The 14,690-nt window shown below is 46.2% G+C and overlaps 1 protein-coding gene across 1 annotated transcript in view; it reads right to left on the bottom strand.

Moving 5' to 3' along the window:
- LOC106595358 (F-box only protein 10) overlaps positions 1-9,425 on the bottom strand; it is a 32,394-nt gene extending 22,969 nt beyond the window's left edge. Inside the window, exons 1-5 of the mRNA XM_082978241.1 lie at positions 9,200-9,425; positions 7,245-7,513; positions 6,888-7,155; positions 5,296-5,430; positions 1,124-1,936 (exon numbers count right to left, since the gene is read on the bottom strand). Of these exons, the coding sequence (XP_082834367.1) occupies positions 1,124-1,936; positions 5,296-5,430; positions 6,888-7,155; positions 7,245-7,489 (1,461 nt within the window). The 5' untranslated portion in view covers positions 7,490-7,513; positions 9,200-9,425. The remainder of the gene's footprint in view (positions 1-1,123; positions 1,937-5,295; positions 5,431-6,887; positions 7,156-7,244; positions 7,514-9,199) is intronic.
- Between the last annotated feature and the right edge of the window lie 5,265 nt (positions 9,426-14,690).

Below are 14,690 nucleotides of genomic sequence, written 5' to 3'. Positions count from 1 at the left end.
ATTTCATTGGTCTAATGAAAGCTTCATGCCGCCAAAAAACTGAGCACGTCACAGAATGTGTTTTTGGAGAAAAAAAAAATTGAAAGCGGGAAAAATCCATATATTAGCCACGTCATTGTTTAAGCCGTGAGGTTCAAAGCCTGGTAAAAAAGTTGCGGCTTATAGTCCGAAATTTACGGTAATGATGGACTGTCGTTTCTCTTTGCTTATTTGAGCTGTTCTTGCCATAATATGGACTTGGTCTTTTACCATATAGGGCTATCTTCTGTATACCCCTCCTACCTTGTCACAACACAACTGATTGGCTCAAACGAATAAAGAAGGAAATCAATTCCACAAATTAACAAGGCACACCTGTTAATTGAAATGCATTCAAGGTGACTACCTCATGAAGCTGATTGAGAGAATGCCAAGCGTGTGCAAAGCTATCATCAAGGCAAAGGGTGGCTATTTGAAGAATCTCAAATATAAAACATATTTTGATTTGTTTAACACTATTTTGGTTACTACATGATTCCATATGTGCTATTTCATAGTTTTGATGTCTTCACTATTATTCTACAATGTAGAAAATAGTCAAAACGAAGAAAAACCCTTGAATGAGTAGGTGTTCTAAAACTTTTGACTGGTAGTGTAGATTACTATCTAAAACACATCCAGTTAAGGGAGGATATATACACAACAAACCAACCCATCAATCAACCAACCCAATCAATCAACCAACCAACCAACAAACCCATCAATCAATCAATCAATCAACATACCAACCCATCAATCAACCAACCCATCAATCAATCAACCAACCAACCAACCCATCAATCAATCAATCAACCAACCAACCCATCAATCAATCAACCAACCAACAAACCCATCAATCAATCAACATACCAACCCATCAATCAACCAACCCATCAATCAACCAACCAACCAACCCATCAATCAATCAACCAACCAACCAACCAACCCATCAATCAATCAACCAACCAACCCATCAATCAACATACCAACCAACCAACCCATCAATCCACCAACCAACCAATCAATCAACATACCAACCCAATCAATCAACCAACCCACCAATCAATCAACCCATCATATCAGATCGGCAGCCCTATCTGGTTACCGTGGCGTTCTGGATGCAGCGCACGGCATAGGTCAGCCCTCGGAACACGTTTCCTTCCAACCTGGCGTTTCCGTGGTTACACACGTGCACACCGCCCTTGCCGTCCCGAAACAGGCAGCGCCTCAGCACGCACCCCTGCACTGCCTCGACCAGCGCCTGGGCTCCGGGGTCGCGTTGGAGCTCCTCGCTCAGGGTTCGGATTTCAGGGGTCAACGAGGGGGAGTCGTCCTGGTTGGGTCTGAGGAGATGAGAGAGGCCGTGGTGACTGTGGGCCAGTCTGTAGTTTAGACTGTTGTTGCCTTGTCCTGAACCTTCCTCTCCTTTTTCCTCCTCCTCTTCCTCCTCACTAGGAGCGCTGTCGCTCCAGCCGTCCTCAATCACCGTATCCTGACAACCTCCTTTCTCTCCTCCTCCTCCTCCTCTCCTCCTGCTCTCCGTTTCTCCTTTGCTCCAGTCCTCCAGGGTGATGGTAGCCCCAGGGGGCCGTGTGGCTCCTGAATGCCCGCCCAAGTTGTCTCCAGCTGGGCTACCACTCCCAGGCGAGGTCCAGGATGTGGTGGTTCGGGCCAGAGCGGCCAGGTGTTTACAGGCCCAGTTCCGCTCCGTCACTGGAGCGCCCTCAACCGTCACGGATGCCGAATCACTTCCTGAGAAATCACAGCTATCCAACAGGCTGAGGGCCACGCCCAGGAAGTGGGTGGAGCTTCCCTGTGAGAATGAGCAGAAGCGGGCGTGGCAGGTTCCTGGTCCTCGGATCTGCAGCTGAGCTCCCTCGAAATTACAGTTGTCCAACTGGACATGACCTGATGATGTCTGGTGGAGGGAGGGGGTAGAGGGTAGGAGAGAGAATGATACAGAGAAAAGGTGAAACTGCAGCAAGCTCTAACAGAGTATGAACAGAAGGTAGAGGTCGAGCTCTAACAGTATGAACAGAGGTAGAGGTCGAGCTCTAACAGAGCATGAACAGAAGGTAGAGGTCGAGCTCTAACAGAGCATGAACAGAAGGTAGAGGTCGAGCTCTACAGTATGAACAGAAGGTAGAGGTCGAGCTCTAACAGTATGAACAGAAGGTAGAGGTCGAGCTCTAACAGTATGAACAGAAGGTAGAGGTCGAGCTCTAACAGTATGAACAGAAGGTAGAGGTCGAGCTCTAACAGTATGAACAGAAGGTAGAGGTCGAGCTCTAACAGAGCATGAACAGAAGGTAGAGGTCGAGCTCTAACAGTATGAACAGAAGGTAGAGGTCGAGCTCTAACAGAGCATGAACTGAAGGTAGAGGTCGAGCTCTAACAGTATGAACAGAAGGTAGAGGTCGAGCTCTAACAGTATGAACAGAAGGTAGAGGTCGAGCTCTAACAGAGCTATGAACAGAAGGTAGAGGTCGAGCTCTAACAGTATGAACAGAAGGTAGAGGTCGAGCTCTAACAGATATGAACAGAAGGTAGAGGTCGAGCTCTAACAGTATGAACAGAAGGTAGAGGTCGAGCTCTAACAGGATGAACAGAAGGTAGAGGTCGAGCTCTAACAGAGCATGAACAGAAGGTAGAGGTCGAGCTCTAACAGTATGAACAGAAGGTAGAGGTCGAGCTCTAACAGTATGAACAGAAGGTAGAGGTCGAGCTCTAACAGAGCATGAACAGAAGGTAGAGGTCGAGCTCTAACAGAGTATGAACAGAAGGTAGAGGTCGAGCTCTAACAGTATGAACAGAAGGTAGAGGTCGAGCTCTAACAGTATGAACAGAAGGTAGAGGTCGAGCCTCTAACAGAGATATGAACAGAAGGTAGAGGTCGAGCTCTAACAGTATGAACAGAAGGTAGAGGTCGAGCTCTAACAGTATGAACAGAAGGTAGAGGTCGAGCTCTAACAGAGCATGAACAGAAGGTAGAGGTCGAGCTCTAACAGTATGAACAGAAGGTAGAGGTCGAGCTCTAACAGTATGAACAGAAGGTAGAGGTCGAGCTCTAACAGTATGAACAGAAGGTAGAGGTCGAGCTCTAACAGTATGAACAGAAGGTAGAGGTCGAGCTCTAACAGTATGAACAGAAGGTAGAGGTCGAGCTCTAACAGAGCATGAACAGAAGGTAGAGGTCGAGCTCTAACAGTATGAACAGAAGGTAGAGGTCGAGCTCTAACAGTATGAACAGAAGGTAGAGGTCGAGCTCTAACAGTATGAACAGAAGGTAGAGGTCGAGCTCTAACAGAGCATGAACAGAAGGTAGAGGTCGAGCTCTAACAGAGTATGAACAGAAGGTAGAGGTCGAGCTCTAACAGTATGAACAGAAGGTAGAGGTCGAGCTCTAACAGAGTATGAACAGAAGGTAGAGGTCGAGCTCTAACAGTATGAACAGAAGGTAGAGGTCGAGCTCTAACAGTATGAACAGAAGGTAGAGGTCGAGCTCTAACAGTATGAACAGAAGGTAGAGGTCGAGCTCTAACAGAGCATGAACAGAAGGTAGAGGTCGAGCTCTAACAGTATGAACAGAAGGTAGAGGTCGAGCTCTAACAGAGCATGAACAGAAGGTAGAGGTCGAGCTCTAACAGTATGAACAGAAGGTAGAGGTCGAGCTCTAACAGTATGAACAGAAGGTAGAGGTCGAGCTCTAACAGTATGAACAGAAGGTAGAGGTCGAGCTCTAACAGAGCATGAACAGAAGGTAGAGGTCGAGCTCTAACAGTATGAACAGAAGGTAGAGGTCGAGCTCTAACAGTATGAACAGAAGGTAGAGGTCGAGCTCTAACAGTATGAACAGAAGGTAGAGGTCGAGCTCTAACAGTATGAACAGAAGGTAGAGGTCGAGCTCTAACAGTATGAACAGAAGGTAGAGGTCGAGCTCTAACAGTATGAACAGAAGGTAGAGGTCGAGCTCTAACAGAGCATGAACAGAAGGTAGAGGTCGAGCTCTAACAGAGCATGAACAGAAGGTAGAGGTCGAGCTCTAACAGGATGAACAGAAGGTAGAGGTCGAGCTCTAACAGTATGAACAGAAGGTAGAGGTCGAGCTCTAACAGTATGAACAGAAGGTAGAGGTCGAGCTCTAACAGATGAACAGAAGGTAGAGGTCGAGCTCTAACAGGCATGAACAGAAGGTAGAGGTCGAGCTCTAACAGTATGAACAGAAGGTAGAGGTCGAGCTCTAACAGTATGAACAGAAGGTAGAGGTCGAGCTCTAACAGGCATGAACAGAAGGTAGAGGTCGAGCTCTAACAGTATGAACAGAAGGTAGAGGTCGAGCTCTAACAGAGCATGAACAGAAGGTAGAGGTCGAGCTCTAACAGAGCATGAACAGAAGGTAGAGGTCGAGCTCTAACAGTATGAACAGAAGGTAGAGGTCGAGCTCTAACAGAGCATGAACAGAAGGTAGAGGTCGAGCTCTAACAGAGCATGAACAGAAGGTAGAGGTCGAGCTCTAACAGTATGAACAGAAGGTAGAGGTCGAGCTCTAACAGTATGAACAGAAGGTAGAGGTCGAGCTCTAACAGAAGGTAGAGGTCGAGCTCTAACAGAAGGTAGAGGTCGAGCTCTAACAGAAGGTAGAGGTCGAGCTCTAACAGTATGAACAGAAGGTAGAGGTCGAGCTCTAACAGAGCATGAACAGAAGGTAGAGGTCGAGCTCTAACAGAGCATGAACAGAAGGCCACTGCTTACAGCCTCTAAAAGGTGCAGAGCAACCAGTTAAAGGCTTAAAGCCACACAACTGACTGACTGACAGCCCAGACAGAGAGACAGCCGGTCAGCCAGCCAGTCAGTCAGCCAGCCAGACACCCCAGTCAGCCAACCAGCCAGCCAGCCACCTGAGCCAGTCAAACACCCCACTCCAGCCAGACACCCCAGTCAGCCAACCAGCCAGCCAGTTAGTCAGCAGGCCAGACACCCCAGTCAGCCAGCCAGCCAGCCACCTGAGCCAGTCAGCCAGACACCCCACTCCAGCCAGCCAGCCACCCCAGCCAGCCAGCCAGCCACCACAGCAGTCAGCCAGCCAGACACCCCAGTCAGCCAGCCAGTCAGACACCCCAGCCAGTCAGACACCCCAGCCAGTCAGACACCCCAGCCAGTCAGCCACCACAGCCAGCCAGTCCAACACCCCAGCCAGTCAGCCAGTCAGTCTGTAAACCACTGTCGCATGTACTGTTGTAAAAAAGGTTTTTATAAATGTGATCTGATTTGATGTACCTTGTATACAACGGTGGAGAACCATGCAGGCATGAAGACCAGGTTGGAGAGCCTGGCTGTGGGACACTGCTGCTCCAGACTGACCAGGAGAGCCACGTCCCCCAGCCTCCCTAACCCCACCACCTCCACAGGCACCTGGCAGGGTCAAAGGTCAATATTTTCATTTATCAAATTGCAGATCTTATTACCATACTTAATACTAACAGATACTAACATTTTACCAGATATTACCAGATACTAACAGATACTAACAGACATTAACAGATACTAACAGATACTAACAGACACTAACAGACACTAACAGATATTAACAGATACTAACAGATACTAACAGATATTAACAGATACTAACAGACACTAACAGACACTAACAGACACTAACAGACACTAACAGATACTAACAGATACTAACAGATACTAACAGATACTAACAGATATTAACAGATACTAACAGATACTAACAGATATTAACAGATACTAACAGACACTAACAGATACTAACAGATACTAACAGACACTAACAGACACTAACAGATACTAACAGATACTAACATATTAACAGATACTAACATATTAACAAATACTAACAGATACTAACAGATACTAACAGACACTAACAAATACTAACAGATACTAACAGATACTAACAGATACTAACAGATACTAACATATTAACAGATACTAACAGACATTAACAGATACTAACATATTAACAGATACTAACAGATACTAACAGATACTAACAGACACTAACAGATACTAACAGATACTAACAGACACTAACAGATACTAACATATTAACAGATACTAACAGATACAAACAGACACTAACAGATACTAACAGATAGTTTCCAGCTCCAGATTAACTTAAAGGAACAATCTGCAGTTCAAACAATAATAAGGCACTGCATCTCATCTGGTTCGATTCCAGGCTGTATCACAACCGGCCGTGATCGGGAGTCCCATAGGGCGGCGCACAATTGGCCAGGGTAGGCCATCATTGTAAATAAGAATTTATTCTTAACTGACTTGCCTAGTTAAATAAAGGTTAAATTAAATTAAAAATAAATAATAAATAATGAATTTAAAAGTCCAGAAATGGATGGATGAATCCCAGACAGGCCCTTTAACGAGACATTATGTCATCAAGACAACAGCAGCCAATCAGTAAGTCACCTTTAATTAGACATTATGTCATCAAGACAACAGCAGCCAATCAGTAAGTCACCTTTAATTAGACATTATGTCATCAAGACAACAGCAGCCAATCAGTAAGTCACCTTTAATTAGACATTATGTCATCAAGACAACAGCAGCCAATCAGTAAGTCACCTTTAATTAGACATTATGTCATCAAGACAACAGCAGCCAATCAGTAAGTCACCTTTAATTAGACATTATGTCATCAAGACAACAGCAGCCAATCAGTAAGTCACCTTTAATTAGACATTATGTCATCAAGACAACAGCAGCCAATCAGTAAGTCACCTTTAATTAGACATTATGTCATCAAGACAACAGCAGCCAATCAGTAAGTCACCTTTAATTAGACATTATGTCATCAAGACAACAGCAGCCAATCAGTAAGTCACCTTCAGCACCAACTCTGCCTGCTCCTCATACACCCCGGGGTGCAGCACCACCCGGTCGTACGACCCAGCTACAACCAACGCCCCCCTCAACGTCTCCAGCTCCAGGCCCGACCCCACCTGCCACACCCTCCTCTCCTTCCTCCGGCGGAACAGGTGAAGGCAGGAGGAGGGCTGGAGCTCAGGGTGGGCGTGACGGGACCAGGTACGACTGGCGATGGCATGCTGCCTCAGGGCTTCTCTCCAGGATGAGGGCTCCAGGTGGGGCTGGCTGGGGACAGACAGACAGACACACGGGGTTTAGAGAACGTGAAGAGGAAGACCTTGTAGTTCAGAGAACATCCATCTCTATTACAGTACCTGGGCCAGTTGGGGTGTCGAGGACACTCGGGCAGGCCCAGGCAGAGCTCTCTCCAGCGGGTGTTATCCAGGGAGAGGATCAGCTCTCTCCAGGCCCTGCACACCAGGCTGCAGCGGCCCAGCTCTGGGAGGGGGAGGTAGGCCAGGACCACACGCCATACCTCCACTGGGAGGTTAACACCTCTACCACCACCGCTGCTGCTGCTGCTGCTGCTGCTGCTTCCCCTGCTGCTGCCCAGTGACATGGCTCTGAAAGGGAGGGTGGGCACCTGGGGACAGGAGACACACAGACAGACTGGGTTAGTTTACACTAGGCCTACAGACAGACAGACAGACAGACAGGCAGGCAGACAGACAGACAGACAGACAGACAGACAGACAGACAGACAGACAGACAGACAGACAGACAGACAGACAGACAGACAGACAGACTAGGTTAGTTTAGACTAGGCCTACAGACAGACAGACAGACAGACAGACAGACAGACAGACAGACAGACAGGACAGACAGACAGACAGACAGACAGACAGACAGACAGACAGGGTTAGTTTACACTAGGCCTACAGACAGACAGACAGACAGACAGGGTTAGTTTACACTAGGCCTACAGACAGACAGACAGACAGACAGACAGACAGACAGACAGACAGACACACAGACAGACTGGGTTAGTTTACACTAGGCCTACAGACAGACAGACAGACAGACAGACAGACAGACAGACAGACAGACAGACAGACAGACAGGCAGGCAGGCAGGCAGGCAGGCAGGCAGGCAGACAGACAGACAGACAGACAGACAGACAGACAGACAGACAGACAGACAGACAGACAGACAGACAGCCAGACAGACAACCGACAGACAGAACAACAGACAGACAGACAGACAGACAGACAGACAGACAGACAGACAGTCTGTCTGTCTATAGGCCTAGTCTAAACTAACCCTGTCTGTCTGTAGGCCTAGTCTAAACTAACCTAGTCTGTCTGTCTGTCTGTCTGTCTGTCTGCCTGTCTGTAGGCCTAGTGTAAACTAACCCTGTCTGTCTGTCTGTCTGTCTGTCTATAGGCCTAGTCTAAACTAACCCTGTCTGTCTGTCTGTCTGTCTGTCTGTCTGTCTGTAGGCCTAGTCTAAACTAACCTAGTCTGTCTGTCTGTCTGTCTGTCTGTCTGTCTGTCTGCAGGTCTAGTCTAAACTAACCTAGTCTGTCTGTCTGTCTGTCTGTCTGTCTGTCAGACTAGGCTTATAGACAGACAGACTAGGTTACTGTAGACTAGGCCTATAGACAGACAGACAGACAGACAGACAGACAGACAGACACGGTTAGTTTACACTAGGCCTACAGACAGACAGACAGACAGACAGACAGGGTTAGTTTAGTCTAGGCCTATAGACAGACAGACTGACTGGGTTAGTTTAGTCTAGGCCTATAGACCTACACTTCGTTGTGATGGTGACTTCCACTGCCTATATCATGAACGATGACTGTCTTGCGTTGGACTTAGTTTTAAACTCCTACAGACATAGGCTGTCTACTCCTTCTCCTGGGGGCAATGACCGACCATCGGGACAGATTACATTGTGGAACAGGCCCGCTAACGTCTAACTAAAGGCTAGTGTGAGGATGAAGTTACATATGACTGTCACTGAGTCATCATCATCATCATCATCAAGGGAATTTGTACCAACTAACAACACAGCGACGTGGTTGGCAACTGGCAATAACATTGGATCGTCGTTGGCGCAACTTTGTTTCGACATCGGTAACGTTATAAAAACATGAATTCTTGGCTGGCTATATTTTGTCGAAAAAATAATAGTAACAATTTAGCTACACATCTGCGTTTAGTGGACGTACCTAGCGATATAAGTTAGCTAGTAAACCCGAATATTCACTAACGTTATTACGTCGGATTCACTATATTGTAGACTAGGCTATATTTGACATCTTACCCGTGTTAATAAAGTCCCTTGGATTAAGCCCCGGACATCCCAGCGTGGTTTTTAACTAGGTATATAGCTGTAATAGTCATGCTTCTAGCGATATATCGGGAACAACGCCTGGTTCAGGAATCAAGAATATAAACACTGACAGGAATCAGACATTTTCCCTCACTTTACGGCAAGGCAAGCCATGGAAACCAACCAGGGACGCCCTTACACTGGGCGGGAGCGAGCAAGGGTGGGCGAGAGAAGAGGAGAGAGAGAGAGGAGGCTGAAGATAGAGGGAACTGAGAGGGAAGGGGAGGGATGAGGAGAGAGAGAGGAGGCTGAAGATAGAGAGAGCTGAGAGGGAAGGGGAGGGATGAGGAGAGAGAGAGGAGGCTGAAGATAGAGAGAGCTGAGAGGGAAGGGGAGGGATGAGGGGAGAGAGAGGAGGCTGAAGACCGAGAGAACTGAGAGGGAAGGGGAGAGAAGAGGAGAGAGAGAGGAGGCTGAAGATGGAGAGAACTGAGAGGGAAGGGGAAGGGGAGGGATGAGGAGAGAGAGAGAGGAGGCTGAAGATAGATAAATGAGAGGGAAGGGGAGGGATGAGGAGAGAGAGAGGAGGCTGAAGACGGAGAGAACTGAGAGGGAAGGGGAAGGGGAGGGATGAGGAGAGAGAGAGAGGAGGCTGAAGATAGAGAGAGCTGAGAGGGAAGGGGAGGGATGAGGAGAGAGAGAGAGAGGAGGCTGAAGACGGAGAGAACTGAGAGGGAAGGGGAGAGAAGAGGAGAGAGAGAGGAGGCTGAAGATGGAGAGAACTGAGAGGGAAGGGGAGAGAGGAGAAGAGAGAGGAGGCTGAAGATGGAGAGAACTGAGAGGGAAGGGGAGGGATGAGGAGAGAGAGAGAGAGGAGGCTGAAGATGGAGAGAACTGAGAGGGAAGGGGAGAGAAGAGGAGAGAGAGGAGGCTGAAGAGAGAGAGGAGGCTGAAGATGGAGAGAACTGAGAGGGAAGGGGAGAGAGGAGAAGAGAGAGGAGGCTGAAGATAGAGAGAGAAATGAGAGGGAAGGGGAGGGATGAGGAGAGAGAGAGAGGAGGCTGAAGACGGAGAGAACTGAGAGGGAAGGGGAGGGATGAGGAGAGAGAGAGGAGGCTGAAGACGGAGAGAACTGAGAGGGAAGGGGAGAGAGGAGGCTGAAGACGGAGAGAACTGAGAGGGAAGGGGAGAGAGGAGAAGAGAGACGAAATCCATTTTTGCTCAAGTGATAAACACACACTACACTGCGTGCACAATTATTAGGCAAATTGTATTCCTCTGGATTACATTTTATTGTTGAACAAACACCATGCTCTCAGTCAATCCAAAATGTTATTGTCTTCCATCACTGTAAATCTCACGTTTGAGAAGGGCCCACAAGTTCTCAATAGGATTTAAGTCAGGTGAGGAAGGGGGCCAGGTCGTTATTCTGGCGTCTTTGAGGCCCTTGCTGGCTAGCCAAGCAGTGGAGTACTTGGAGGCATGTGATGGAGCATCGTCCTGCATAAAGATCATGGCCTTCTGGAATGCTGAGGACTTCTTCCTGTACCACTGTTTGACGAAAGAATCTTCCAGAAACTGGCAGTAGGTTTGGGAGTTGAGTTTCAGTCCATCTTCAACCCGAAAAGGTCCAACTACCTCATCCTCAATGATAGCAGCCCATACCAGTACCCCTCCTTCACCTTGCTGGCACCTGACTCAAAGTGGTGCCCTGTGTCCATTACTGATCCAGGCACGGGCCCATCCATTTGGTTCATCAAGAGTCACTTTCATTTCATCTGTCCATAAAACCTTAGAAAAATCTGTCTTCAAGGTATTTCTTTGCCCAATCTTGACGCTTCAACTTGTGAATCTTATTCAGTGGTGGTCTTGTTTCAGTCTTCTTGACCTTGGCCATGTCTCTGAGCACTTGACACCTTGTACTTCTGAACACTCCAGGTAGGTTGCAGTTCTGGAATACGGTGGCAGTGGAGGATAATGGGTTCCTGGTAGTTTGACGTTTAATTCTTCTCAAGTCTTTTGCAGTTAATTTGCGCCTTTTCTTCCCCATGCGTTTTTTTGCGCCCCAGTTGACTATTCGCAACAAAACGTTTGAATGTCCGGTGGTCACACCTCAATAGTTGAGCTATTTAAAGAGTGTCGTAACCATCTGAAAGGCATTTAAACAATTTCTTTTTTGGCCCATTTTACCTGAGGTAATGAGGCTGCCTAATAATTATGCACACCTTGATATAAGGTGATATTCACTTTCGCCACACCCTCCCTCATTACACAAATACATATCACCTGAAAATGATTAAATCCAATAAGCATTCAAGTTTATATGGTTTGGAGTTCGAAAATGTGAATAGAAACAATGATAAGATCAGAATACTCACTTGCCTAATAATTGTGCACACAGTGTAGTAATGGGCATGTTGACTCATAACCCGCAGACAGCTAGCCTACAGCTAAACACCATTATCACTAGACAGCTAGCCTACAGCTAAACACCATTATCACTAGACAGCTAGCCTACAGCTAAACACCATTATCACTAGACAGCTAGCCTACAGCTAAACACCATTATCACTAGACAGCAATATCACTAGACAGCTAGCCTACAGCTAAACACCAATATCACTAGACAGCAATATCACTAGACAGCTAGCCTACAGCTAAACACCAATATCACTAGACAGCAATATCACTAGACACCAATATCACTAGACAGCTAGCCTACAGCTAGACACCAATATCACTAGACACCATTATCACTAGACACCAATATCACTAGACAACTAGCCTACAGCTAGACACCAATATCACTAGACAACTAGCCTACAGCTAAACACCAATATCACTAGACACCAATATCACTAGACAACTAGCCTACAGCTAGACACCTATATCACTAGACAACTAGCCTACAGCTAGACACCAATATCACTAGACACCATTATCACTAGACACCATTATCACTAGACAACTAGCCTACAGCTAAACACCAATATCACTAGACACCAATATCACTAGACAACTAGCCTACAGCTAGACACCTATATCACTAGACACCATTATCACTAGACACCATTATCACTAGACACCAATATCACTAAACACCAATATCACTAGACAACTAGCCTACAGCTAAACACCAATATCACTAGACAGCAATATCACTAGACACCAATATCACTAGACAACTAGCCTGCAGCTAAACACCAATATCACTAGACAACTAGTCTTCAACTAGACACCATTATCACTAGACACCAATATCACTAGACACCAATATCACTAGACAACTAGCCTGCAGCTAAACACCAATATCACTAGACAACTAGCCTACAGCTAGACACCAATATCACTAGACACCATTATCACTAGACACCATTATCACTAGACAACTAGCCTACAGCCAGACAGCAATATCACTAGACAACTAGCCTACAGCTAGACACCAATATCACTAGACACCATTATCACTAGACACCATTATCACTAGACAACTAGCCTACAGCTAAACACCAATATCACTAGACACCAATATCACTAGACAACTAGCCTACAGCTAGACACCTATATCACTAGACACCATTATCACTAGACACCATTATCACTAGACAACTAGTCTTCAGCTAGACACCAATATCACTAGACACCAATATCACTAGACACCAATATCACTAGACACCAATATCACTAGACACCAATATCACTAGACACCAATATCACTAGACAACTAGCCTACAGCTAAACACCAATCTGCATCCGTGGTGTGGGTAAAATCATGGGGAAGCCAAGCCAGAAAAAAGCCATATAACAACCTATCTATTGTGATAATTGCGTTGTTTTTTCTATAACCTGTTAGTTCATATCCCTTGACACAGTGATAAACAGTGCATTCGGAAAGTATTCACACTTTGTAAACTTTCTTTTTTACCTTACAGCCTTATTCTAAAATGGATTCAATATTTTTTTTTTTCCTTCATCAAATCTACACAATATTACCCCATAATGACAAAGCTTTTCATAGCCGAGCATTCAGAGGACGAGACAGCAGGTCTCCTCCACCGCACAAGCCCGAGGGGGGCGCAAGACCAGACAGGAAGAGCACATCAGCGACTCAACCCATTCAAGTCGAGTTTTTGTGAAAAAAAAGCCTGGCACGACTTAACGCACAGGACGGCATGAAAGAGAATCACAGTGGAGAGAGGGGAACCGGCCAGGCAGAGACAGCAAGGGCGTTTCGTCGCTCCAGTGTCTTTCTGTTCACCTTCACATCCCTGGGCAGAGACTACACTCAATCATAGGACCTACTGAAGAGATGAGTCTTCAATAAAGACTTAAAGGTCGAGACTGTGTCTCTCACATGAATAGGCAGACCATTCCATAAAAATGGAGCTCTATAGGAGAAATCCCTACCTCCAGCTGTTTGTTTAGAATTTCTAGGGACAGTAAGGAGGCCTGCGTCTTGTGACCGTAGCGTACGTGTAGGTATGTACGGCAGGACCAAATCGGAGAGATAGGTAGGAACAAGCCCATGTAATGCTTTGTAGGTTAGAAGTAAAACCTTGAAATCAACTCTAGCCTTAACAGGAAGCCAGTGTAGAGAGGCTAGCAATGGAGTAATATGATCAAATTTTGTTGGTTCTAGTCAAGATTCTAGCAGCCGTGTTCAGCATTAACTGAAGTTTATTTAGTGTTTTATCCGGGTAGCCGGAGAGTAGAGCATTGCAGTAGTCTAGTCTAGAAGTGACAAAAGCATGGATTAATTGTTCTGCGTCATTTTTGGACAGAACGTTTAAGATTTTTGCAATGTTACAAAGATGGAAAAAGCCACCCTTGACATATTCTTGATATGTTCGTCAAAAGAGAGATCAGGGTCCAGAGTAATGCCGAGGACAAACCATCCACAGAGACAAACTGATATCTTTCCGATAGATAAGATCTAAACCAGGTCAGAACTTGTCCGTGTAGACCAATTAAGGTTTCCAATCTCTCCAAAAGAATGTGGTGATCGATGGTATCAAAAGCAGCACTAGGAGCACAAGGACAGATGCAGAGCCTTGGTCTGACGCCATTAAAAGGTAATTTACCACCTTCACAAGTGCAGTCTCAGTACTATGATGTGGTCTAAAACCAGACTGGAGCGTTTTGTATACATTATTTGTCTTCGGGAAGGCAGTGAGTTGCTGCGCAACAGCTTTTTGCTAAAATGTTGAGAGGAATGGGAGATTCGATATAAACCAAACTTGTTTATTTTTTTCTCTGGGTCAAATTTTGGCTTTTTCAAGAGAGGCTTTATTACTGCCACTTTTAGTGAGTTTGGTAAACATCCGGTGGATAGAGAGCCGTTTATTATGTTCAACATAGGAGGGCCAAGCACAGGAAGCAGCTCTTTCACTAGTTTAGTTGGAATAGGGTCCAGTATGCAGCTGGAAAGGTTTAGAGGCCATGATTATTTTCACAGAGAGGTCCTGGCAGTGATGTGCAGACT

This window comes from Salmo salar, chromosome 08 (assembly GCF_965601325.2).
Source record: "Salmo salar chromosome 08, fSalSal1, whole genome shotgun sequence".
NCBI classification, from domain to species: domain Eukaryota; kingdom Metazoa; phylum Chordata; class Actinopteri; order Salmoniformes; family Salmonidae; genus Salmo; species Salmo salar.
Note: the sequence above shows the minus strand (reverse complement) of the source record. Positions and strands in the feature narration are given on the sequence as shown.